The sequence below is a fragment of the Oncorhynchus mykiss genome, chromosome 10 (genome assembly GCF_057628025.1).
Source record: "Oncorhynchus mykiss isolate SJ-2025 chromosome 10, ASM5762802v1, whole genome shotgun sequence".
Taxonomy (NCBI): domain Eukaryota; kingdom Metazoa; phylum Chordata; class Actinopteri; order Salmoniformes; family Salmonidae; genus Oncorhynchus; species Oncorhynchus mykiss.
The window spans coordinates 26,280,759-26,306,698 of NC_143031.1; the positions used below are offsets into that span (position 1 = coordinate 26,280,759).

Here is a 25,940-nt window from a genome sequence, read left to right on the forward strand (position 1 = left end):
AGCATGCCAGGGCGGATTGCAGAGGTCTTGAAAAATAAGGGTCAACACTGCAAATATTGACTCTTTGCATCAACTACATTTAATTGTCAATAAAAGCCGGACACTTATGAAATGCTCGTAATTATACTTCAGTATTCCATAGTAACATCTGACAAAAATACCTAAAGACACTGAAGCAGCAAACTTTGTGAAAATTAATATTTGTGTCATTCTCAAAACTTTTGACCACGACTGTACAGGTGTCATTGTTCACAAAGCAGCATGGCGGGCTGTCTAGCTCCAACCTATCCTTTCTTTTGATTGGTGTTTACATCTCATTATTGTAATCCTTTTTTGAATATTCGATGAGGGTTGTTGACGTCAACTGCCTGTAGTCAATGAAGAGAGATGCTATGTTAACTAGCCTAATTTTCCCACCATTTATTTTTCCCCATAGGAAATTTTAGAAATACAAAATAAGGGCTGTGTTTTGTGTAGGTTTACCCTGGCATGATGTTTTGATAACCATGTAAATCTCCCTCGGACAAGGTGACTTTTATCAATATATTCAGCTCTATTTACTCAGATTCGAAAATGCTAATTAGCGTCAAAGTAGACAACATGCAAGACTACACATCTCTGCAAGCTCTTGAATGTCATCTCTAACTGACCTTTGCTAACAGGTATTTTGTTAATTTAAAAGTTGCACAGGACAGTTCACAGAATTGTCAATTTAAATAAATGTAGCCAATTTATTCATTACTACATTTAGTTAACATTATTAGGAGTCTCGTCTCGAAGATCATCATTGGATTTGTCGTTCTTTATGATAGCCACATTAGCAGCTATTTAGAATTTCTGTTTTAGGGGTAAATACAGTCCAATATATTGCTAAGTCATCTTGTCGTAGAGAGAAGTCATCTTGTCGTAGAGAGATTTACATGGTTATCAAAACGTCACGCCAGGGTAAGCGTACAAGAAACACAGTCCTTATTTGAAGTGTTGTTGTTTTTACTATGGGAAAAATGAATGGTGGAAAAACGATTGGAACCATTTCATTGTTTGACCGCTAGGTTTTGTGGGTATTATGACTCATACTGTGGTACTCCATAGGCCATTCATTTTTTTCCCCACACTCTCTCATTAGCCTCCAAAAACTCCTTGCTTGGTGGGAGAAACAACGTCACTTGCTGGAGGGAGACAGATTTTCCGCCGAGTTCAGCCTCTCTCTTCCTCTCTGAGTTTATTCAGTAATCATCTGTATGATTGGCTAAGTAATCATGATTTTTAAATCCCGGCCGGTGAAAAACCCAAGTTAGAGCAATTTAACTCGTATGATTATTTTAGGATTCGTTTATTTATTTTTGCAATAAAGTAATGTAAACAGTAAAACATTATTTTTGCACAGAATATGCGCTGATTGGGGTTTGCGAATAAATTATGGGAAATGTTGACGCGCGGCATTATGGGATATCAAAGTCCTCCGGCGGCGCGGTGCCGCCATGTCTCCAAGAGAGAAGCGGTTCATAGCGTTTAGCTCTCTCGTGTTTTGTTCTATCGTAATATTCTGTCTAGTTGTGTATTATATTCCAACCTTTTTTTATATAGCTTTCATTCTTGGAGTTTGTTGCGTTGCCTGTATTTATCACAGCGGAGAATCACTCAACGCTAGGTTAGGCCCTCATCCACGCCATGGTCTGACTATTCCACCCGTGCTGCGACGCTGGTTGCCAGAGATTGCGAACGGATTACCCACAGCGGGGAGAGTCAGAAGTCGCACGGTCAAGGGTGATGTTAGGGAACCGCTAGTATTTACCGACCAAAGACGTTCCGAGAGCGCTATTTATCGGAAAGTCGCGGGACAAAGCGACTCATTTCTGTTCAGTCCTCGAGATATACTAATGGGAAGTTACATTGGGAAGGCAGAAAGTCCTCCCTCAGTTGTTGGGAGGCCGCGAGCCGGTGCGAATTTGCGTGTTAACCCAAACGCACGAGAACAACTGCGCGAAATATTGGCGCGACCCAATCACGCTGTTTATACTCCGAACAAAAGACTGTCATTTGGGAGGTGAGTACTGAAATAATGTTTAACTAGCTAACTGTAGCATTAGTTATTAGGCAAGCTAACAATGACTAGGTAGTTAGCCTAGCATTGTCAGCTAACGTAGCTAGCTGGTTTGCAACTGTCAGTAGCCAATATGTTAACCGTAGTTAAATAAAATTGCGCCTACGGATCATGTTGCACACATGGTGCAGTTGTCACACGATTTTAAACGATTCCAATGTTGCTACGGTTCGTGTCCTAGTTAGTCATCATTAAATAGGAAAACAGTTGCTTGTTTTTAAATGTATTGAGAAGACGTGCTGCTTCGCCGCAACACATACTAGCATTCCCTCCAATATTTGAAAATGTGGGAGTTGCTATCGGCTCCATTCTCTACAAGGAAATGTTCATTCCCACCTCAGTTCGTGCTCTAGATATATAGTCGTTCGTTCTTTCGATGACAGTATGGCACGAGACAAGCGATAACAATGTTTTGAACATGCGTTTTAGGAAGTTTTACAGTAAAAATCTTTTCCACTGTAAAGATCACTGAATTTACAATAGTTTTTACTATCATTTTCAAAACATTGAAAGCTATCAAAGTAGCTATTTAAACAAATGCTTGGTCAGCTCTTGACAGATAAAATGTCCCCTATTATGTTTAAATTCCTGTTTGTGGATATAAAATCAGTTTATAAATGATCTACCTCAGTCAGTTTCCTGCAATGACCTAATCCTATGGTCACATTGTGTACAGGGAGCCCCTTGGCATGATGGGCAGGTTCACCATAACTCCCCAGCGCCACTACCCCCTCCAGCAGACCGGCACATCCTCTGTGGGCATCCTGCCCCCTGCCCAGTGGGACGGCTTCAGAAAGAAGAACATTCTCACCCCTCGAAACTCCCCAGCAGTCCACAGTCCAGTCACAGTGAAGATTGCTAGGCCAGATCGCAACACCTCTCAATCCCCTTTGTAAGTCATATTGGCCCTGTCTTGCTGCATCTCAACATTTTTGTAGATCTGTTGGTGATAATGCAAGCAACTTGTACTTCTGTGATCATTCTGTGGCACATTATTTGAGTGTCCATATGCAGTTTGAAAACATCCTTAGTAGTTGGGTGGCCCTTCTGACATTTCTGCAATTGATGTTGTCTGCAGCTTTGATCATTTGAACTCCCCGGGAATCCTTGGTTCTCCAGGCCTGGGGGCCCCTGCAGACCCTTGCTCCAAGGAGACTGTTCTGAGCGTGCTCAAAGAGAGCCGCAAGAGAGAGGTGGACAATGAAGATGACAGGAGCTTCACTGCAGGGCAAAGGAGCAAAAGGAGGTATGTGACTACCACAGGATGCAATCCCTTTCTTTGTATACAACATACTGTTCTTCTCACACTTCAGTGTCTCTTGGTATTGTGTGGCTCTTGAAGACTGTTTACAACGTACACCTGCTTTTTGTTCACTTAGGCGTCATGACAGCAGTGGGAGTGCTCACTCTGCATTTGAGCCACTGCTGCCCAATGGGGCTCCTACACAGCCGGTGCCCAAGTGAGTGTGAGCAATGCCAGTACAAAAAGTTTTTCCTCTGTAATTCAAGTTCTGATATTACATTTGAATGCGACTTTGCTTTCATTCAGTGTGTTATATAGATATGTTTAGTTATATCTAAATAATGAATTATTCAAATACTGTATCTCCTCTTCCAATCTCTCCTGAAATCCTGTTTCCACTCCCAACTCCTATAGGCCTGGTACGCTGAAGCGAGGACTGAACGCTATGATGGAGGAGTCAACGATGAAGAAGTCGCGCACCTCCTCCATCAGTTCTGTGAGCTGTGGCCTGACCCCCAGCGGCACCCTGGGCTCGGTCCGCAACTCCATCCGCAGCTCTCTCAGCTCCTCACAAGGCTTTGCTCAGGTACTTTTTATAATTTGGATGGACAGTAGTCCTCTGATTGGGTATTCCTCTTGTTGGGATCGACAGCCAGGAGTTCAGTTGACAGAGCTGACCTACACAGAGCAGTATTGTCAGAAAACTGAGTCAGTTGCTCAACTGAATGCATTGAACTGAAATGTGTCTTCCACATTCAACCCAACCCCTCTGAATCAGAGAGCTGTGTGTGATGCCCTTTAACCTAACCCTCACTTTCACGTTTGTTTTCAAGCGGAAAAAGGCCTCCACCCGCAGCCTCTCCCCTCTCTCCAGCCCTGGGTCATCCCGCTCCCAGACCCCAGAGAGAGCCTCTAAAAAGCCCAGGTATTCACCCTTCTAGACATTTCTAGGTTCACACCATGTCCCGTGATGAAATGAGAACTGCCATTGTTGCATGCATTTTATGACTTTGTTTTTTCTGTCTGCCAGGGAAGAGGATGCTCGCTCCCCCAGCTCTGTGTCCTCGACGAGGTCTGACAAGACGTTGATGGACCCAGCACCCACCACTGGTTAGAGCATGTTTATGATGTTCTTCCAGATCAGGCTCAGGGCTTTTGGTGTTGTCCCAAAATAGACTTATGTTTTGAGTTTAAGTAATTGAAAATAACTGGAGCCACCACATTAACGTTCAATGTACTATATTTCCTGTTACAGAAAAACTGACTCTAGCCCCCGAGGTCCATGTGGCGTCAGACTCTGCCGGTAGTGGGAAACGGAAACGCAAGATTCCGCTGGTGTCCAGTCGTAGAGGAGACCAAATCTCTCTAGTGAGAAATTCTGCGTAATAGAACATGTATTCAAATGGGACATGTAGCTAATCATCTGACAGGTGGAGTCTTAACATTGATGTTGTCTTTGCAGCCTCCACCTCCTGAGCTGGGCTACACCATCACTGTGAAAGACCTGGATCAGGAGAAAAAAGCTGCTCTCAGCCAGATCAACACAGTCCTTGAAGAGTGTGGTGCGTATTCCCAGATCACAACTTTTATAAAACAGTTTGTCAACAACAAAAAGTATGGGATATTGATGTTGTGGTCATTTTTTAGTACCAGAGAAATCTGTGCCAGCTCCAGTAGTGACCACATCTTCTCAACCTCCTGTGTCAAACGACCCCACACCCACCCTGGCCACCCTGCTGGCCAGCCCTCTTTCCATATCGACATCTGCCAGTGTGGTGGCTCCTATCTCTGTGATCAACCTGGATCCTGTCCCCTCAAGCACAGCTACACCTGTCACCACCACCCCTGCGGCCAACCCCCTCCTGGAGTCTCTTAAAATGATGAGGAACAACGCCCTCGCCAGTGCTGCTGCCACCACTGCAGGTCTGTTAATCACATATCAATCATTTAAAGTTGGAAGACACTTCTTTTTGGTGGTCTTTGAGTGAAGATGTTACTCAAAAGCATGTTTTTCTCTTTTTTTCTGCCCTCCAGCTCCGGCTGTCTCCTTGGGGAAAGTATTGATGACTCCTGCACCACTGGTGACTTCTGCTCTGCAGGCAGAGACCAGCTTGACTGCCCCTCAGCCCACACCAGCCTCCTCCTTCCAGCCTGCCCCAACCTCCCTCTCCCAGCCTGCCAGCACCATGTCCTCTGCTTTCATCCAGGTGCTGAGCCAAGTCACCAAGGCCCCCAGCAGTGTCCCCAGCCTGGGTGGAGCTAGCTTGTTTGGCCTGGCCAACACACTGACAGCCCCTTCCTCCTCATTGGCCCCCACTGCCACCACAGAAACAACCAGCAGTAATAATCCCCTCCTGGCCTCTGTGTTCAAGCCCATCTTCGGGCCTGCGACCCCAGCCTCCCCAGCCACAGAGAGCACACCTGCTGTCCCAACCTTTAAGCCCATATTTGGAAGTGCCACAGCCACCAGTGCTTTTGGACAGCCAGCCGCTACCTCAGCCCCCTCCACAGCCAGCGCATCTGCTTCATTGCTCAGCAGGCTCACCAACAGCAGTACAGTGGCCCCTGCTGCCTCCCTGTTCACTGGGGTGTCCAGCAGCACCGCTCCTGCCCCAGTCCCCTCCGCAGTCCCAGCCGCCCCGCCATCTGTCAAGTCTCTGTTTGGAAACTGGAGTGCACCGCCTGCAATGACCTCTGCCACGACCATTGCCCCTGCCACAGGAAGTACTTTCCAGTTCGGCTCCACCACAGCTCCTGCACCCACCCTCAGCTCCACTGCAGCCGCCACCACTAGCAACAACGGCTTTTTGTTTGGTGCCATGACCACCACCTCTGCTGCCACTCAACTCGCCCCCCCAGCCACCGCCCAGGGGGGATTTACCTTTGGCCAAGCTGCAGCCACCCAAAACTCTACCACCGCATCCTTCAGTGGCTTTGGCATGGCCACTGCAGTCACTACTACTGCTGCAGCACCTGCAATCCAGTCCACGTTCACGTTTGGGAAGTCGTCATTCGACGCCTCAGCAGCATCAGCGTTCCCTAGCGCGACTCAGGCCCCGGCTGCTGCTTCTGCAGCAGCTAATCCTTTCACATTTGGGTCAGCTGGGGCCACCCCTGCCCCCTTCGCTTTTGGTGCAGCTGCCACTACGGCAGCTTCTACATTTGGGACGCCCACTAAGCTGGCATTTGGAGCCAGCTCTACAGGTTTTGCATTTGGCAACACCGCGGCTGTCCCAGCAGCCCCTGCCTTTGGCTCTGCCACTCAGACTGCCGGCACACTCCCAGCCTCTGCCCCAACCTTCTCGTTTGGTGGTGTGTCTGCACAGCAGGCCCCCGCTACCCCTGTCCAGCCAACCACCGGAGGATTCAACTTCGGCGCAGCAATTTCAGGCACTCCGTTTGGAACACCCAACCTCACAACACAGACACCAGGCTTCAACTTCGGGGCTCCTGTTAGTGACAAGCCAGCCTTCGGTCAGTAGATTATCCACAACAGATTTTTATTATTTAAAATAAATCAGATGTTGGTCAATGTTGTATTTTGGTGGCAGTGAAATGTTACAGTATTGGCCAATTTTAAGTCCAGTTCAATCCAAAACCAAAGTTTAATAGATGTCTTTTATTCTAGTCTTTAATTGTTCATTTATTGTACAGGGACGTCTACCCCTACTTTTGGCCAGAGCACAGCTGCAGGTCCTATCGCCTTTGGAAGCCCAGGAACTCCAGTCCAAGGATTCAGTGCTTTGGCACCCTCAGCATTCGGTAAGAAAATAACTAGAGCTTGATTCTGATTCTCTAGCGTTCTGCCTGAAGCATGCAGCAAAAAGCATAGTATGTTTCTTCCTAATCAAATCAAATTCATTTATATTGCCCTTCGTACATCAGCTGATATCTCAAAGTGATGTACAGAAACCCAGCCTAAAACACCAAACCGCAAGCAATGCAGGTGTAGAAGCACGGTGGCTAGGAAAAACTCCCTAGAAAGGCCAAAACCTAGGAAGAAACCTAGAGAGGAACCAGATACTCCAGATATAACAAACTGACCCTAGCCCCCCGACACAAACTACTGCAGCATAAATACTGGAGGCTGAGACAGGAGGGGTCAGGAGACACTAAATCTGAGAAGCTGGAATGGTTATAGTCAACCGCCAGGTGCATCTTTATATTGACATGTTTTTTTGTTGTTGGCCAGGCTCTCCATCAACTCCCTCGTTCTCCATTGGTGCTGGCTCCAAAACGTCAGGCGCACGCCAGAGGCTACAGGCCCGAAGGCAGCACCCCAGGAAGAAATAGCCTAGCCAAGGCAGGTAGCGCATGGCTTGGAAGCCCTTACCCATTCAGCACTGCTATCGATGACGCCCATTACACCCTCCAGAGGAGCTGAACTGCTGCTATGGCTAACACAGCTTTCCATTGTAACCCCAGTCAGACCAACAGGCCTCCCCCCGCCCTGTTGTTCCCCTGGCCGGCCTGGGCTGGCCTGCTTTGTGGTACAAGGCTAGCAGAGGCGCACACGGCCCTCCTAGGATGCCTACTGCTCTGACAGTGTAGCCACTCTCCCAGGGAGGATCAGAAAGGGGGATAGGAGGCAGAACGAAACAATGTATTATACTTGAAAGACAAAAGACTATTGAAATCCATTTGACTTTAAGTGTAGCATATCCAATTCAAACAACCCCCCCCCCCCCCCCCCCGCTTTTTGGGTTTCCCCTACTAGACCTGTTTATGACCCGTTTTTGGTTTGCTAATAGAGCAGGATTTGTTCAGATCCGACGCGCTTCTCACTCATTTTGTTTTTGTATAAAATTCTAAGCAGGACTGTGTGTTAACGCCTATACAAGGGCTGAACTGTTTTTTTTGGAAGTATGCCCACGGTCAAAATATGGTTGACGTCAGTATGATCTGCATGGACATATCCAGTTGTACATGGCAACCATAATGTATAGGAGATGTTGACAGTTTTTAGATAATGAATTGTGTTTATTTTACATGTAAAGTTTCAATTTGGATTCCTAAAGGCTGTTTCACTCGGTTAATGAAGACTGGTATGTGGCATCTTGGCACATAAAAGGGCAAACTAATTCGGCCTACCTGTGTTTTGAATGAGTGCTTAGTGTAGTGCTCAGATATGCCCTTGTATTATTGTACAGTGTCACAGGCACTGGGAAGCATTCCTACAATGGAATTTGTTCTACTTGTTTGATCCTTATTGACAGAATAAGGTGAACAATAAAATCCTTTTGATATACATAATTTATGTTTAACTGATCTGGGGATGGCATTATGATCATGTGAAGTCCCAGGGTAGTAGTCATTCGTGTGTTGATATTGTGTTTGTGTAAATGGGCTACCCTGGACTTGCGCTAAAAACCAAAGGTCTGACCTACAAAATATTCTCTCTTCTACCACCGCTTAAGTCCTTTTCTCTACTCCTGCTATCGCCATAGTGAAGATGGGAGGTGGGGACATTCAAGACCGATCGGGGAACTGTTTGAGAACGTTAACAAAACCGTTTTGCGTTTTGAATGTGGTCAGAGCAGTTGTGTGCTATGGGAGGGATGGGTATGGTGGTCCTGGCGAGCCATAGGAGATGCAGGGTTTTCGCCCAGCACTGGAACACCAGATTCAACTAGTCACAGTCTTGATTAAAGACCCTGTTTGATCAATTAAATACAGCGTTGTAAGTGTTTCCCACCAACATGGCACAGAACAATGTATGTCTTGAAAGCCAGCCCCCACCTTCACACAGAGCCCCCATAAGATCTATCATAGAGTTCTGACTGGCCATGACAGAAACATCTGGGGACTGTACCACAATACCCCTGCATTTGTATACTACCAAGACAAAGCTGAGTGCATTTCTAAAATGAACTGAGCTTGGTGCTCACATGCTCCCCCCTCTTCTGCATTGAAGATGGACATACTTGCGCCTTCAGCAGTCAACCCGCTTTCCCCTCCCTTGTATGATTCCCTTCAAGTCTTTTCTGGTGTTTTTTTTTGCTTGTTACCGTTTTTGCCTCTGTGAGCCTGGTTTGGAGGAAGTAATGTGGTGAATGGCGGCATATTGGTAGTGCCGGACATGGGTTTTATCTGCACATTCAATGGGTGAGGTTAGGAGTTTTGTTGACTTTTTAACAATTTAATGATGAATGTGTTTGGGTGTGACTACAACTAGATTCACAAATGTGCACAGCAGGAGAGGTGTTCTTGTCATTAATGCTGGATTGAAACTCAGGACTAAAGGAACTGGAGGGGAATTGTCTTCTTTCATGTCAAACTTAACCTCTTTGTTGTGCGCAAAACATTTTACTAACGATGTAGGTTACAAAAATTACCTCGGGTGTTGAATCGGTTATTAATTGGTCCACCCCTCTTGAGACAGAACTAGGATTTTGAATACTCATTTTTAATCAGAACTTCTCCTGTTCGAGCCAGTTAGTGTTTGGAAGAGGTGTGTGTGTGTGTGGGGCATGATTTGACTAAATAGCGGCAATGAATGAACATTAAAAAAAAAACGCACAAACTTTATTTTTGTATTAAAGCAGGTTGCCTTTTAGAATTCCTTCAAGCTTGGCTCACTGGCGCAATTGGTCTAGTTATTGAATTTGTTAATCTTTCCTCAACCGTATTGCAATGGTGGAATAAAAGCGTCTAAAAGTTTCCATTTGGAAGAGTGCCACTTTTTTATATACAAGAGCGTACTGGGTCTGCTAGTGTATGTGAATGCTGTTTGTCTGATCATTGTGTACAGTACAAGCCTGACACGTGAATTGTCACTTTAGAGAGCGAGACTGGCTTTGCGTGTGGCTGACTGTATAGAAAAATACTGACGTTAATGTTTTTTGTGCTGGGACACTCAAGTACCCTGTTCATTTTTAAAAGCATAATCTATTTCAATATGCAGCATTATTCCAGTATGCCATTTATGTATGATACCCATGTTTTGTGTTATACCTAATCCCTTTAACAATTGATAGCACCCCACCTCAGTTATTTGGATGTGAAGTGAGAAATGAACAGTCTGCCCAGTGGTCATTTTGACTGACAGCTTTTGAAAAAAGACTGATGCATGCTTTGCTCATTTACCAGGCTTGTTTTTATATCTTGTGAGAAAATGTTATTTTATCTTGAAATATGCTTATGACATGGTTGGGAAATGTGGTGATGGCGTTAACTCAAACCACAAATGGCCTGGCCACCTTTTGTTGAAGTGTTTGTTCCCATAGATAGGGCTTCATTATTGTCTTATGTTTTTTTTTAACCCCTTTTTCTCCCCAATTTCGTGGTATTTAATTTGTTTTTTTAGTAGCTACTATCTTGCCTCATCGCTATAACTCCTGTACGGGCTCGGGAGAGACGAAGGTTGAAAGTCATGCGTCCTCCGATACACAACCCAACCAAGCCGCACTGCTTCTTAACACAGCGCACATCCAACCCGGAAGCCGCCAGCCGCACCAATGTGTCGGAGGAAACACCGTACACCTGGCAACCTTGGTTAGCGTGCTGGCGCTGCAGTACAGCGCCCTTAACCACTGCGCCACCCGGGAGGCTGTCTTGTGTTATTGTTAAGATTTCCGGTATGCACAATTGAAAAGCACAAACATTGAATGTAGTATAATATTTTGTACTATGATTTGTAATTTTTTTTCTGTTCATAATTTGACTTTTTGTGCTTTACCCATTTTAGTACAACATTGATGTCCTTCAGTAGATCACCAAATCCCCATACACTTAAGTCATTTGTAAATTGTACATCGTCATTCAGCCTTGTGCAGAGCTGTGTAAATAAGTATAGGTGTTTTAATTTGACTTATTGTGGCCATACTTAACCGTATGGATTTAACCAAGGGCTCAGGCTATTCTATGTGTTTTATTTTTGTTTTCGAGGAGGCACCAAATGACTTATCTGAAATGTAGACTTTTGATAATATGACAGTGTTTTTAGAGCGTTAGATGTCTTAACGGCTGCCTTGGACCTTTTTATCTCAATATCATTTCAGGGCAGGCCAAAATTCCATCCCACCCAAACAGACTGAAATTCCAGGTGGTCCTTTTGAAGATTCTGTGTTTAACCCATAAGTCTAAGACCTGTAAATAAAATGATTGAAGCAATTATTTTTGGCCTTACTGCTATAAGCCCATACAAATGCATTGAATAAGATTCACTACATGGAGCATAGACCCCCCCCCCCCCCCCCCAAAAAAAAGTTTCGTTCTGAAGTCCTTTATCTGAGCGATCTAAGATCAGGGGGGAAAAAACAAGTCACATGTATTACAGTCCTTATTTTTGGTACTATACAGTCCATTTATACTTCAATTAATTTTCCCAAATAGTATAGAGGGGACCCACAGATGAGGCCTGTGGGAGTCCTAAAGAAAAACATGTTCATGAGTCTCACCTTTTCATAGTAGTTTGTATGCCAAACCGTTCCAACGCTACAGACAATTTTGTGAGAACCGTTTTTTTAATTAGATTGATGTGGGGGTGTGGACATCAACCTTTGGGGGTTTAGTCACATGTACAGGGTTGCAGGTGTGAATGTAGGGTATAGTGAATCTTTTCACTGTACATTTATTTATTTAACATGCTAAGTAAGTGAAATAAAATTATGAAAATGGTAATAAAAAAACAATAGAAATAGCACTATATACATAACTCTGCCAGTGATGAATCAATAATGTATTTTGGGGTGGAGGCAGAGTAAAGACTCGGGGTGGAGGGGAATGTCAACTGGGAGAGCAGCAGGTAGGGTAAATGGTGGTGGGAGGGGTCCATAGGGGGATCAGCAGGGGAAGCAGGTGGTTATTCAGCTGCCTACTCCCCCTATGGACATTCCCCCCTCTTATAGCTCTTGCACTAAATAGACATTTTCACAGTATTATTCCCATCTCAGCGTGGAAATATAAAACACAGGAAAGTCACGTTTTTGACTGAGTTTAAGTTATGAGTGATGTGGCTATATCATCTACTGTATGGAGGGATGTTTGTGTGACAGTAACCACGTTTTTATCTGAGTAAAGTCACATAGGCATATATTAAAAACATGACTGCTGTGATGTAAACACACTTTCAGTACAATTACATAAATACTTAAGAAATATTGTAGGTTAAATTATAGCCTTAAGTTATTTTGCGCATTTTGATATTGTCTATAACATGCAACATTTCTGGTATTTGTATTATATTATACATTTTGAAAATGTAATATATTGTATATTTAGCTAATTCTGAACAAATAATACAACTTGTAATTTAGTAAAATATCATAAATGGATGATGGACATCCACAAATTAATACATACCATATGAAATGTAACATACTTAATGTTCAGAATGCTCTGAGACCATGTTAGAACATGGCACAGCCAAGCTTCGATGTTGACTTGCGATAGGGCGAAATATGGCTTGTCCAAATAACAGCCACAGTTGACTACCAAGGCACCCTAAACCAGTGTCCATTTGAAGGGTCATTCTCATTCCACTTTGGCAACATTGTTTTTCTTACTCCTCTTTCCTCCTGTTATCTGTCTGTTCCTTAGTGGTGTTAGGCTCCTCAGCCATATCCTCAGTCCCATATTTTTCTTCCTCCTTGCTCCTCCTGATGTTTGTCTTTTCCTCATTAGGGTTGGTTGGCTTTCTCAGCCACATCCTGAACCTCATCCTTATATTCTGTGATCTCAGCCTCATACTTGTCCTCACTGGCAGAAGGACTACTTGGACTCATCTCAGCAGCAACTGGATTGCTACACTAGTTAAGACGAGCATTAACAATGTTGCATTTTTGTTGGTGATTAAAACTTCATGCAGCAAACAGTATAATCTAGATGTTTTTTCTATAAATATCCTCTTTCAATTAATGAGTTTCATTGAATGTGATGTAATTCAAATGGGCTCTCGAGTGGCGCAGCGGTTTAAGGCACTGCATCTTAGGGCAAGAGGTGTCACTACTCGAGGTCGACCGATTATGATTTTAACGCCGATACCGATTATTGGAGGACAAAAAATAGATACCGATTAATCGGCCGATTTAAAAAAAAAAAAATGTTTTGTTGTAATAATGACAATTACAACAATACTGAATGAACACTTATTTTAACTTAATATAATACATAAAAATCAATTTGGTTTAAATAATGCAAAAACAAAGTGTTAGAGAAGAAAGTAAAAGTGCAATATGTTCCATGTAAGAAAGCTAACGTTTAAGTTCCTTGCTCAGAACATGAGAACATATCAAAGCTGGTGGTTCCTTTTAACATGAGTCTTCAATATTCCCAGGTAAGAAGTTTTAGGTTGTAGTTATTTGATGAATTATAGGACTATTTCTCTCTATACCGTTTGTATTTCATTTGACTATTGGATGTTCTTATAGGCACTTTAGTATTGCCAGTGTAACAGTATAGCTTCCGTACCTCTCCTCGCTCCTACCTGGGCTCGAACCAGGAACACAACGACAACAGCCACCCTCGAAGCAGCGTTACCCATGAAGAGCAAGGGGAACAACTACTCCAAGTCTCAGAGCGAGTGACATTTGAAATGCTATTAGCGCGCACCCCGCTAACTACCTAGCCATTTCACATCGTTACACCAGCCTAATCTCGGGAGTTGACAGGCTTGAAGTCATAAACAGCGTAGCTGCTGGCAAAACGCACGAAAGTGCTGTTTGAATGAATGCTTATGAGCCTGCTGGTGCCTACCATTCCTCAGTCAGACTGCTCTATCAAATCATAGACTTAATTATAACATAATAACACACAGAAATACGAGCCTTAGGTCATTAATATGGCCGAATCCGGAAACAATCATCTCGAAAACAAGACTATTATTCTTTCAGTGAAATACGGAACCGTTCTGTATTTTCTCTAACGGGTGGCATCCATAAGTCTAAATATTCCTGTTACATTGCACAACCTTCAATGTTATGTCATAATTACGTAAAATTCTGGAAAATTAGTTTGCAATGAGCCAGGCGGCCCAAACTGTTGCATATACACTGACTCTGCTTGCAATGAACGCAAGAGAAGTGACACATTTTCACCTGGTTAATATTGCCTGCTAACGTGGATTTATTTTAGCTAAATATGCAGGTTTAAAATATATACTTCTGTGTATTGATTTTAAGAAAGGCATTGGTGTTTATGGTTAGGTACACGTTGGAGCAACGACAGTCCTTTTTCGCAAATGCGCACTGCATCGATTATATGCAATGCAGGACACGCTAGATAAACTAGTAATATCATCAACCATGTGTAGTTATAACTAGTGAATATGATTGATTAAGTTTAATGCTAGCTAGCAACTTACCTTGGCTTCTTACTGCATTCGCGTAACAGGCAGGCTCCTCGTGAGGCAGGTGTTTAGAGCGTTGGACTAGTTAACCGTAAGGTTGCAAGATTGAACCCCCGAGCTGACAAGGTAAAAATCTGTCATTCTGCCCCTGAACAAGGCAGTTAACCCACCGTTCCTAGGCCGTCATTGAAAATAAGAATGTGTTCTTAACTGACTTGCCTGGTTAAATAAAGATTAAATAAAGGCGTAAAAAAAATAGGAAAACTTGAAATCGGCCCTAATTAATCGGCCATTCCAATTAATCAGTCGACCTCTAGTCACTACAGTCCCTGTTTCGAATCCAAGCTATATCACATCCGGCTGTGATTGGGAGTCCCATAGGGCGGTGCACAATTGGTCCTGCGTCGCCAGGTAGGCCGTCATTGTAAATAAGAATTTGTTCTTAACTGACTTGCCTAGTTAAATTTTTATAAATATGACTGCTACTCAAAGTGTTTGAGAGGCCGGCTGTTCTAGACTCTGTGCTGTTTGTCGCTCCAGCAGGGCCACAAATAAGCTGTGGGTGAGGGCTTTGGTGGTGCTGACTGTATTTCAAAGATAATTCGTAAAAATCCAAATAACTTCACATATCTTCATTGTAAAGGGTTTAAACACTGTTTCCCATGCTTTTTTAATGAACCCTAAACAATTAATGAACATGCACCTGTGGAATGGTCGTTAAGACACTAACAGCTTACAGACAGTAGGCAATTAAGGTCACAGTTATGAAAACTTAGGACACAAAAGCCTTTCTACTGACTCTGAAAAGCACCAAAAGAAAGATGCCCAGGATCCCTGCTCATCTGTGTGAACGTGCCTTAGGCATGCTGCAAGGAGGCGTGAGGACTGCAGATGTGGCCAGGGTATTAAATTGCAATGACAGTAGTGTGAGACACCTAAGACAGCGCTACAGGGAGACAGGACGTACAGCTGATGGGCCTCGCAGTGGCAGACCACGTGTGACAACACCTGCACAGGATCGGTACATCCGAACATCACAACTGCCCGAGTTACACCAGGAACGCACAATCCCTCCATCAGTGCTGAGACTGTCCACAATAGGCTGATAGAGGCTGGACTGAGGGCTTGTAGGCCTGTTGTAAGGCAGGTCCTCACCAGACATCACCGGCAACAACGTCGCCTATGGGCACAAACCCACCGTCGCTGTACCAGACAGGACTGGCAAAAAGTGCTCTTCACTGACGAGTCACGGTTTTGTCTCACCAGGGGTGATGGTCAGATTTGTGTTTATCGTCGAAGGAATGAGCGTCACACCGAGGCCTGTACTCTGGAGTGGGATCGATTTGGAGGTGGAGGGTCACAGCATCATCGGACTGAGCTTGTTGTCATTGCAGGAAATCTCAACGCTGTGCGTTACAGGGAAGAAATCCTCCTCCCTCATATGGTACCCTTCCTGCAGGCTCATCCTGACTTGACCCTCCAGCACGACAATGCCACCAGCCATACTGCTCGTACTGTGCGTGATTTCCTGCAAGACAGCAATGTCAGTGTTGTGCCATGGCCAGTGAAGAGCCCGGATCTCAATCCCATTGAGCACGCCTGGGACCTGTTGGATCGAAGGGTGAGGGCTAGGGCCATTCCCCCCAGAAATGTCTGGGAACTTGCAGGTACCTTGGTGGAAGAGTGGGGTAACATCTCACAGCAAGAACTGCCAAATCTGGTGCAGTCCATGAGGAGGAGATGCACTTCTGTACTTAATGCAGCTGGTGGCCACACCAGATACTGACTGTTACTTTTGATTTTGACCCCCCTTTTGTTCTGGGACATTATTCAATTTCTGTTAGTCACATGTCTGTGGAACTTGTTCAGTTTATGTCTCAGTTGTTGAATCTTGTTATGTTCATACAAATATTTACACATGTTAAGTTTGCTGAAAATAAACGCAGTTGACAGTGAGAGGACGTTTCTTTTTTTGCTGAGTTTACATCAGAAAATGTATGGTTGTTTCTGGTTGTTTATCAAAGTTAGCTGGCTAACTCATTGAACCTGCTTTGTAGTATACCCCTCAGAAAGACAGGTCATGTTGTTACCTGATCCGCTGCACGATGGGTCAAGTAGAATGTACTCCACATCTATACTGCGGCCCATCTGGGTCCACCTTTAGGATGTCCTGATTGGCCAGCTGCTGACATGTGAGTCTGGTACAGAGCAGGCGAGTGGACATTGTGGATAGATGCTTGGCGTCCAGGTCAAAGGCAAACCGTTTCCTTCAACACAGGCCAGAAAGGAGGTTTTGGTCAAAGGTGTGAGGTGAGACAAGTAACCCTTACAATGTGCTTTGAAATCTGATCAAAAGAGCTATCATTTTGTAACCTTAACTTTTTGCAGGATTAACATCACAGGACACAAGTTTCTCTGATCCAGAATAAGTCTATTTCTGGACTATTAAACATGGTATTTAGTCCAAGAGTATGCTTAGTCTGGGTCTGGGAAATTGACCTTCCATATTTCAATCAAGCTTTACCCTTTGTTATTCATGATGGTGGCGAGGTGGTTGGTTTTGTTCCCCGGCACTGTACAGGAGCCAGGACATGGCTGCCTGTAAGAGGGTTCACGAAGTACGCAGGGAGACAGCTGGCCTGTTGGGATATAAGGGAGACAGTAGTAGACATGCAAGTCCATGGGCCTTGTTTGAAATGCATCTTAGCTTCTTTCTTTTATCAGAATAGATCTTACAAGGTAACCTCATCCAATCATGTACAGATCAGTGATGACCTCAAGGAAGGAAGGAAGGAAGGAAGGACGCATTTAGAATCCATACCTTGTCTTGTAGAATGATGTGGCCAGCCTTGTAGAGATTGTGGCCATGGAAGTCTGTCTTCGCAGAGACAACCAGCAGGTCTGAAAGTTGCAGGTCACCCACAAAGGATTTCCCCTTCAGATTCAGGTCATTGAGCCTGGACATCAGAAACACACATTTTGGTTTTAATTTGCCTAATGTCAACCTCGATCACTAGAATGAGTCCATGCTCAGTCAATATAATTAACAGGGAATGAAGAAACATCCAAGGCTTGTCACTGACTGACTTTGTAGGCCTGTCCCAGGAAGGCGAAAGACCTCTCTCTTTAGGTAATCGATGGCGTCCTCCACTGTGGTCTTTAATATGTTCACACGCACATACCTTGGGAGCTGATAGCCTGAGGAAGTCATATTTAACATATTTCCAGTGAAGTATCCCAGACAGTGTGAATAATGCAAAAAAGTTGACCAGCTGTACAGACTTCAGAAGCATGTTACTAAGCCAGTAATATTAGTGTACATACATTTCCTATCTAAGACTACCATGCCACTCCATATTTTTGCAGCTAAAATAACATATTTTCTAAAATTTCTAACAAGAGTAATAAGGATCAATCAATCCAACCTTCAGGCTGCTGGAGACTGGAGGAGAGTAGGTCCTGGTTGCAGCTGACCTTCTGCTTGATTTTCATGCCGGCCAGGGCAGCCTGCAGTCTGGAGCAGTGCTTCATCATCAGAGCCTTCCAGGCCCCGCCACACTGCAGCCCCTTACCAACAACTAGGTCATACACCAGAACCTGTGCAATGGACAGGACCAAACAAGAGGTAAGTGACCAGCCATGGTGTTGGGGCAGTGTTCTTCAATCTTTGTCCATGGGGATCTGATCCACAGGGTGTGCAGCTTTTGTTCTATCCATGTTCTAGCACGCCTGAATCAATTACAGTACATAATCAGGTGTGTTCGTCTGGGTCGAAACAAATGCCTGCATATTCAATATCAGATTTGAAGAACTATATGTTGGAGGGACTGTGATTGGTAGTCCCATAGGGCAGCGCTCAATTGGTCACTACAAAAAATAATTTGTTCTTAACTTGTTGAGGACATGGCAGATTTACGCCCCCTTTGGAGAAATTGGGTACCCCTAGTAAACTGAAAAAAAAATTGTCAAAAATTGCTAATATATGCATGTAATAATTATTATTGGATAGAAAACACTCTAAAGCTTCTAAAACCGTTGGAATTATGTCTGTAACTCACTGACTTGCCTAGTTTTGAAAAAATAAGCTTTTTGTTCAAAAAGGCAGGATGGGGGAGAGAATTGTCCAATGTGTTTCACATTACCTGGTCCTTGGCAAGATTCATTTTTTATTTTAGTTTGTTTGAGGAGCTTTGTGGACTCAATGATCTCTTGGAGGATAGATGAAAACTTCTGTGTCTCACACCTGTGCAAACAGATGCTTGATATTCTGGTGAGGTGAGAGCATTATTGTTAACAATATTAACACCCACAGTACTGCTGTAAAGTTAATCTGCTGAAAATATCTTTAGCTTCTAGGCATGAACAGCAAGGTGTTGTCTGTGTTATTTGATATTTACTGGTTAGCTACGTGGTAAATGTTGACAGAGCAAGGCGTTAGCTAGCTAGCTACTGTACTCAGTACACTGTAGCAAATTACCTGAAATGTACTGTCGTAAACCAGTCTATAAAGCAGCCTGGTTCCTCTCCACTTTCTCGATGATCTCGGCAGCTTTCACGTACAAAGCCATTGTTAGAAAACAGATAATGTGTTATCATTATGTACAACTACATGAATATATCTCCACGACACCCACGTTTCTGCAAGTGGGCAATATGCTTTACTGCCAAAAAAATAAAAAACTTTACTGCCGGATGAAAAATGTAGGAATCGATTTACGTTAGAACTCAAAGTGCCTACGACTGTTACATACTGTACTGTCTTTGACCGTGCTCTGCTACTGACTTCAGAAACTGAATGAAGACGAATGTTTATGCATTTGTAAAGCAAGTTAGAGTAGTCGTTTTTGCATGTCATACAGTTAATAACTACAACATTATTTATATTTAAATACACCGATATTGCTAGCTGAGCAAAGCTGCATGCACAGCAAGTAGCTGACGTTACCTAGGCTAGCTTCTCAGAGTTTGCTAGCTAGCTTTAGTTAGCTATAATTTTAGCCAGTGCTAACGTGGCACAACTGTGCAAAGATGGAGTTTGCTGCTCTTATTGCCTTGACCGTATTAATAGGAATGCTGATAATTTTGGTCGCAATCGCTGTGGGAAAGCAGAAAGGAGAAATAAGTGATCAACTAGAGCAGAAAGAAGAGGACTCGGTTGGTAAGTTGCTCCTCTTGCTTGTTTGCATGTCTTGTTGCTATGGATTGCTATTGTACTAACGTTAGCTAGCTGTCTCAAACAGGTGCAAGTTACACAATGAAATATAAGCCAGTGGCCCTTGATGACAGTTCGAATAGATATATTCATTTATAAGTATTGGCACCAGGTCAAAATTCTCTACATGTCCCGAAGCCAGCCATAAACTTGTTGCTGGAAGAAAGATTGAATTAAATGGTGACCAATGCCATACAATTAGAATACTAGAAGGGACTTTAATCTTCTTATGATGGTATAAAGGGCAGTCCATAGAGATCCTATTAAATGTCTTTATTAAATTAATTAGAATTCTAATTCATACTTCTGTGGGTCAGGGAGTTGGTCAACCATGGTTTGCCAGTTCTGTGATAAGATATTGTGTAAAATAATGAATTTAAAGAATGTATCTGCACTGTTTGTTAGCTAACTAGGCAGCCAGTTTTAGAATTTTTCTAATTAACTGCCAATATGCCAACATTCCATTCAAACAATGCAGTCAATCATGCACCATAGACTGGCTGAAATCAGTTGATGATAAGACTTAGACAAGTTGTAAATGCAACAAATACCAATATTGTATCATATCACCCAAAGCTTTCCAAGGAAACAAAAATGTAGACATTTATGGTCTGTTTACATATATTTTAGAGGCTATTTGTACATTGGTATAAAACCCTTATAAACTGTATTTATAATTATTTGACTATTTTAGGTTGACAATCATTATATTACACAATTTCTAATATCAAACACCTTTTATTTTCCTGCATTAGTAATATAAGGATTATGCCTCTACTACCATTAATTCCAATTACACCAATATGGCTGCTGTTTTTGCCCGTCTAGCAATTTAATAGACCTAAACATTGTTTTGTTACAGAATTGTAAGATGTTGATTCAAAACATTTACCGCTTCCAGAGGAGAAAGCAACCAGAAGTTTGAACATTTTGATAATGGAAGTTACTAGAAAGTGTCATATTGAACGTCTTGTGTAACGAGATGCCAATTCATCCCCTGCAGCAGAGGAAAGTGCAGTGAAGGCTTCCACTGCCAAGAAACAGAAACAACAGCGTCCTCGCAAGGAGAAAGCCCAGCAGCAAACCTTCAGCCATCGTCTCCTGGCATCCTCCTTGAAGGTGGGCCATGCTTCACATACTGTGAAACCCATATTACGCCTTATCAAAGAGGATCTATTATATAGACAAGATAGTTGAGTGACCGCTCTAACAATGGAAATGCATGTTCTCGAAGATGGGAGGCAAATTCAGGTGGGACCATTCTAGCCAATGAGGGCAGATACATGTGTGAACAACAGTTTTTTTTCAAAGTTGCCAGAATGCCACATGTATCCACTTGTATCAGTACATTTTGTAAAAGCCTAAACATTACAAAACCTCTCTTCGGTCAAATAAGCCTCACGTAATTCAACACTTTCTCATAGTCCTCCATACAAAATATCCCAACTTGGTCTGCTTATCTCACGCTTTCAGATTTTGGGCAGAGTAATCCTCTCGTTTCACCTTTTCCTCTCTGGACATATTTAGGCATTTACTAGAGTGAATGATGTCATTGCCAAGGGTTGCTAAGAACCAACCCACAAGCCAGTTGTTTAATGCATGATAAGCTGCACCAACCAGGCACAAGTACTTGGGAGTATGGCTAGATGGTACACTGTCCTCTCAGCACACAAAGCACACAAAGCTGAAAGCTCTCTCAGCACACAAAGCTGCAGGCTAAAGTTAAATCTAGACTTGGTTTCCTCTATCGTAATCACTCCTCTTTCACCCCAGCTGCTAAACTAACCCTGATTCAGATGACCATCCTACCCATGCTAGATTATAAAGACTTAATTTATAGATCGGCAAGTAAGGGTGCTCTTGAGCGGCTAGATGTTCTCTACCATTCGGGCATCAGATTTACCACCAATGCTCCTTATAAGACACGTCACTGCACTCTATACTCTTATGTAAACTGGTAATCTCTGTGTACCCATCGCAAGACCCACAGGTTGATGCTTAATACCCTCTTAGCCCCCCCCCCCTATCTGAGATATCTACTGCAGCCCTCATCCTCCACATACAACACCCGTTCTGCCAGTCACATTCTGTTAAAGGTCCCCAAAGCACACATATCCCTGGGTCACTCGTCTTTTCAGTTCGCTGCAGCTAGCAACTGGAACGAGCTGCAACAAACACTCAAACTGGACAGTTTTATCTCAATTTCTTCATTCAAAGACTCAATAATGGACACTCTAACTGACAGTTGTGGCTGCTTTTTTGTGATGTATTTTTGTCTCTACCTTCTTACCCTTTTGTGCTGTTGTCTGGAAATGTGCTGTTGTCTGGACAATAATGTTTGTACCATGTTTTGTGCAGCTGCCATGTTGTGTTGCTACCGTGTTGTTGTCATGTTGTGTTGCTACCATGTTGTTGTTGTGTTGCTACCATGCTATGTTGTCATGTTGCTGCCATGCTATGTTGTCTTAGGTCTCTCTTTATGTAGTGTTGTATTGTCTCTCTTGTTGCGATGTGTGTTTTTGTTCTATATTTTTTTATCCCAGCCCCCGTCCCTGCAGAAGGCCTTTTGCCTTTTTTTAGGCCGTCATAGTTAAGAACAAATTCTTATTTACAAACTTGCCAAGTTAAATAATGGTAAAATAAAAAAATGATGTAATGACAGTGGTGTGTGACGAGGTTACAGAATTATCTGATGCTTGATCATCGATTGTGTAAAAACTGATCAGAGTTTAGGTTGCTGGTTTGAGTTGGGGCAATCATGGTGGTATCTATTAAAGCACAGAGATGGAGGTTGCAGTTTAAAAGGCTGATGCCCACTCATTCACAATGGTTGGAGATGATTAACTGGAAAAACAAGGAAGGGAAATAATAACAGTAAATGTTCTCCAATCAAATGATAATATAAATTAAGAAATAAGAACAAACTTATCTTAAACGCATCCAAACTGCAGACTGTAAAGTTTGGTCTGCACATTGATTAGTGACAGGTGAGTGTTTAACCTGGTGGATTGGCTGAAGTCCTTCCTTTGCTGGAGGGGGATTGGACAGGTGGTTGGAGGAGAGGACTGGCAGTCAGTGTAGGGGAAATTCAACAACAGCTTGGCTGACTCGTCTCTGTCTTTCTCCCCAGAGTCACAGTGGCAATGTGACGTCCCTGGACTTCAGCAGCAACGGGAAGTACCTAGCTACTTGTGCTGATGACCGCACTGTCAGGATATGGAGTACCAAGGACTTCCTGGACAGAGACCATAAATGTCTGAGGGCCAATGTAGAGCTGGACCACGCCACGCTGGTCCGCTTCAGCCCTGACTCAAAGTACACACACACCCACGCATGTCCAGAACAAAGGGTATAGATACAGTACATTCGGAAAGTATTCAGACCCCTTGACTTTTTCCACATTTTGTTACGTTACAGCCTTATTATAAAAGGGATTAAATGTTTTTTTTCCCACATCAATATACACAATACCCCATAATGACAAAGCAAAAATAGTTTTTTATAAACGTTTGCGAATGTATTAAATAAAAAATATTTACACAAGTATTCAGACCTTTTGCTATGAGACACCAAATTGAGCTCAGGTGCAACGTAACAAAATGTGGGAAAAGTCAAAGGGTCTGAATACTTTCCGAATGCACTGTAGATGGATAGAGAGCCTCTTGTCTTTCTATACCTATTTTCACTCTGTCTTGGTTTGCAGGGCCTTCATTACTTGGCTGGCTAACGGAGATACTATTCGCATCTTCAAGATGACCAAGAAGGATGATGGTAGCTTCACTTTCAAAGCTGCCCCTGAAGACTTCCCTCAGAAACACAAGACCAATGTCATCAACATCGGCATCGCAGAGACGGGTATGACTGCTAAATGTATTCAGACTGAATGGCTAAAAGGCAGGAAGATGTGAATGTGTGATATGCTAATTTTTATGATTATTGACTGTTAGAAGTTATGAAAGAGACCCTTGTTCCAGTCTAAAATCTCATCCGTCTCCCTTTTTGTTTTCTGTGTTCCAGGCAAGTTCATCATGAGTGCCTCCACTGACACCAACATCCTCATCTGGGACCTGAAAGGAGAGGTACTGGCCTCTGTCATCACCAACCAGATTACCAACTCCTACGCTGCCATCTCACCATGTGGCAGGTCAGTACCCTAAACGAGTCTGTGCGGGTTTTTATAGCTAATGTACTCTCAGTCAGATAATTTCTGGATGGTTTTCTGTCTTCAGGTTTGTTGCCTCCTGTGGCTTCACTCCTGACGTGAAGGTGTGGGAGGTGTGCTTCGGGAAGGGTGGCGAGTTCAAAGAGGTGGCCCGCGCCTTCGACCTGAAGGGCCATTCAGCTGGAGTCCATTCCTTTGCGTTCTCTAACGACTCACGCAGGTAAGGCATGCATTGTGTGGTATCCTTTCAAAACATTGATGCTTGATTTGCATGGATGACATTATGATAACATTCATAAGGAAGATTTCCCCCATTGAGGTATGTGAAACTGTCTTTCGTTTCCCCCAGAATGGCCACTGTGTCCAAGGATGGCACATGGCGACTGTGGGACACGGATGTGGAGTACAAGAAGCAACAGGACCCCTACCTACTGAAGTCAGTGCCTTGCCAGTCGTCGGAGGGAAGCCGTGTGGCCCTGTCGCCGGATGCCCGCGTGGTGGCCATCTCCAACAGCTGCAGCGTTGCCATGTACAGCACCTCCACGGGTCAGCTGGAGGAGGAGTTCCACGGAGTCCACAGCGAGGAGATCACTGATCTGAGGTTTGACATCAACAGCCGCTACCTGGTGTGCAGCGGGGACCGGGCGGTACGTGTGTTCCACAATGCGCCGGGCTACCGTGCGGCCATCCAGGACATGCAGGCCATGCTGAAGAAGGCCCAGAACGAGGGCATGAAACAAAGGCTAAAACAGCAGATACAGGAGGCGCAGAGTGCGCTGGACACTGTGCTCACAGCACCCAAGGATTAAAGAACTAAAGCCCCCCCCCACCCTAGGCTTGGTGTGTAGACCCCTATTTCGATCTCTCTCTTCCTCCCCTTCTCTCACACACTGCCTCCACAGAATGGCATGCAATTTGACTCCTGTCAGGGATGTGGCATTTGCATGCTGGTTTTAATAAATAAATCATGATATGTTTCTATAGAAATATGGCTCTGTTTTGTTTTGTGAATGCTCTGCCTGCCTCAAAGTCAGGAATACTATGTTCTCTGTCTTCTTGGACCAGTAATCCTACTACTATAGAAGAGCTTGCTTTGCTTTGGCAACACAAACATTTGTTGTATAATAGGACCAGAATTCAGCTGGGGTGCCTCGTGTTTCTACAGTTCCTCTGTAGAAACATACTAAACTAACAATAATTTCCATGACATCCTATCCAGGTGAAAGCTATGATCCCAATGTCATTGCATGTTAAATCCACTTCAATTAGTGTTGATGAAGGGGAGGAGACATGTTAAAGAAGGATCTTTAAGCCTTGAGACAATTGAGACATGGATTGTGTATGTGTGCCATTCAGAGGGTGAATGGGCAAGACAAAAGATTGAAGTGCCTTTGAATGGGGTATGGTAGTAGGTACCAGGTGCACCAGTTTGAATGTGTCAAGAACTGCAATCTTGCTGGGTTTTTCACGCTCAACAGTTTTTCATGTGTATAAAGAATGGTCCACCACCCAAAGTACATCCAGCCAGCTTGACAACTGTGGGAAGTATCCCTGTGGAACGCTTTTGCCACCTTGTAGTCTATGCCCGATGAATTTAGGTTATTGAGGGCAAAAGGGGTGCAACTCAATATTAAGAAAGTGTTCCTAATGTTTTGTACACTCGGTGTCTAGACTTGACAGTTCATGCAGCTTTTGTGTTCGGTCTGATGGAATACCGAACACATTGTGTCTACACCTACATTTAAATGTAGGTGTAGCGGTCTAAGGCACTGCATCTCAGGGTTCGAGGTGTCACTACAGACCCTGGTTCGATTCCAGGCTGTATCACAACCGGCTGTGATTGGGAGTCCCATAGGGCGGCGCACAATTGGCCCAGCGTCGTCCAGGTTAGGGTTTGGCCGGGGTAGGCCGTCATTGTAAATAAGAATTTGT

General features: G+C 43.7%; 2 protein-coding genes and 1 pseudogene across 4 annotated transcripts; 2 read left to right on the top strand and 1 right to left on the bottom strand.

Annotated features, from left to right (window-relative positions):
* Nucleotides 1–599: 599 nt before the first annotated feature.
* LOC110533548 (nuclear envelope pore membrane protein POM 121) lies at nucleotides 600–11,459 on the top strand. 2 transcript variants are annotated; one of them, XM_090186220.1, is made up of 13 exons: nucleotides 600–662; nucleotides 2,781–2,996; nucleotides 3,183–3,350; nucleotides 3,484–3,564; nucleotides 3,762–3,933; nucleotides 4,181–4,272; nucleotides 4,378–4,457; nucleotides 4,603–4,715; nucleotides 4,810–4,909; nucleotides 4,995–5,270; nucleotides 5,382–6,821; nucleotides 7,002–7,109; nucleotides 7,540–11,459. In XM_090186220.1, exons 2-13 carry the CDS (start codon nucleotides 2,794–2,796, stop codon nucleotides 7,638–7,640), a joined length of 2,934 nt encoding a protein of 977 aa, XP_090042346.1. In that variant the 5' UTR covers nucleotides 600–662; nucleotides 2,781–2,793; the 3' UTR covers nucleotides 7,641–11,459. The 2 variants fall into 2 exon arrangements, with proteins under 2 accessions (XP_090042346.1, XP_036845851.2); XM_036989956.2 differs by lacking the exon at nucleotides 600–662 and adding an exon at nucleotides 1,065–2,047.
* Nucleotides 11,460–16,597: 5,138 nt separating this feature from the next.
* On the bottom strand, nucleotides 16,598–17,927 carry LOC110533551 (28S rRNA (cytosine-C(5))-methyltransferase-like; annotated as a pseudogene). Its single transcript, XR_016484023.1, has 4 exons — nucleotides 17,722–17,927; nucleotides 17,456–17,591; nucleotides 17,159–17,273; nucleotides 16,598–16,901 (listed from the first exon to the last, which is right to left on the bottom strand). The product of XR_016484023.1 is annotated as a 28S rRNA (cytosine-C(5))-methyltransferase-like (transcript).
* Nucleotides 17,928–19,318: 1,391 nt separating this feature from the next.
* LOC110533549 (transducin beta-like protein 2) lies at nucleotides 19,319–24,995 on the top strand. Its single transcript, XM_021617879.3, has 7 exons — nucleotides 19,319–19,792; nucleotides 20,850–20,965; nucleotides 22,977–23,161; nucleotides 23,550–23,701; nucleotides 23,864–23,990; nucleotides 24,076–24,228; nucleotides 24,358–24,995. Exons 1-7 carry the CDS (start codon nucleotides 19,663–19,665, stop codon nucleotides 24,815–24,817), a joined length of 1,323 nt encoding a protein of 440 aa, XP_021473554.2. The 5' UTR covers nucleotides 19,319–19,662; the 3' UTR covers nucleotides 24,818–24,995.
* Nucleotides 24,996–25,940: the final 945 nt, after the last annotated feature.

Bases quoted from the DNA above. Each gene is read 5' to 3' on its own strand.
- LOC110533548 (XM_036989956.2), top strand. From the start codon at position 1,482: ATGTCTCCAAGAGAGAAGCGGTTCATAGCGTTTAGCTCTCTCGTGTTT. The intron at 2,048-2,780 runs GTGAGTACTGAA...CATTGTGTACAG, and splicing joins AAAAGACTGTCATTTGGGAG to GGAGCCCCTTGGCATGATGG. The intron at 3,565-3,761 runs GTGAGTGTGAGC...CAACTCCTATAG, and splicing joins CCTACACAGCCGGTGCCCAA to GCCTGGTACGCTGAAGCGAG.
- LOC110533549 (XM_021617879.3), top strand. From the start codon at position 19,663: ATGGAGTTTGCTGCTCTTATTGCCTTGACCGTATTAATAGGAATGCTG. The intron at 23,162-23,549 runs GTACACACACAC...CTTGGTTTGCAG, and splicing joins CGCTTCAGCCCTGACTCAAA to GGCCTTCATTACTTGGCTGG. The intron at 23,991-24,075 runs GTCAGTACCCTA...TTCTGTCTTCAG, and splicing joins GCCATCTCACCATGTGGCAG to GTTTGTTGCCTCCTGTGGCT.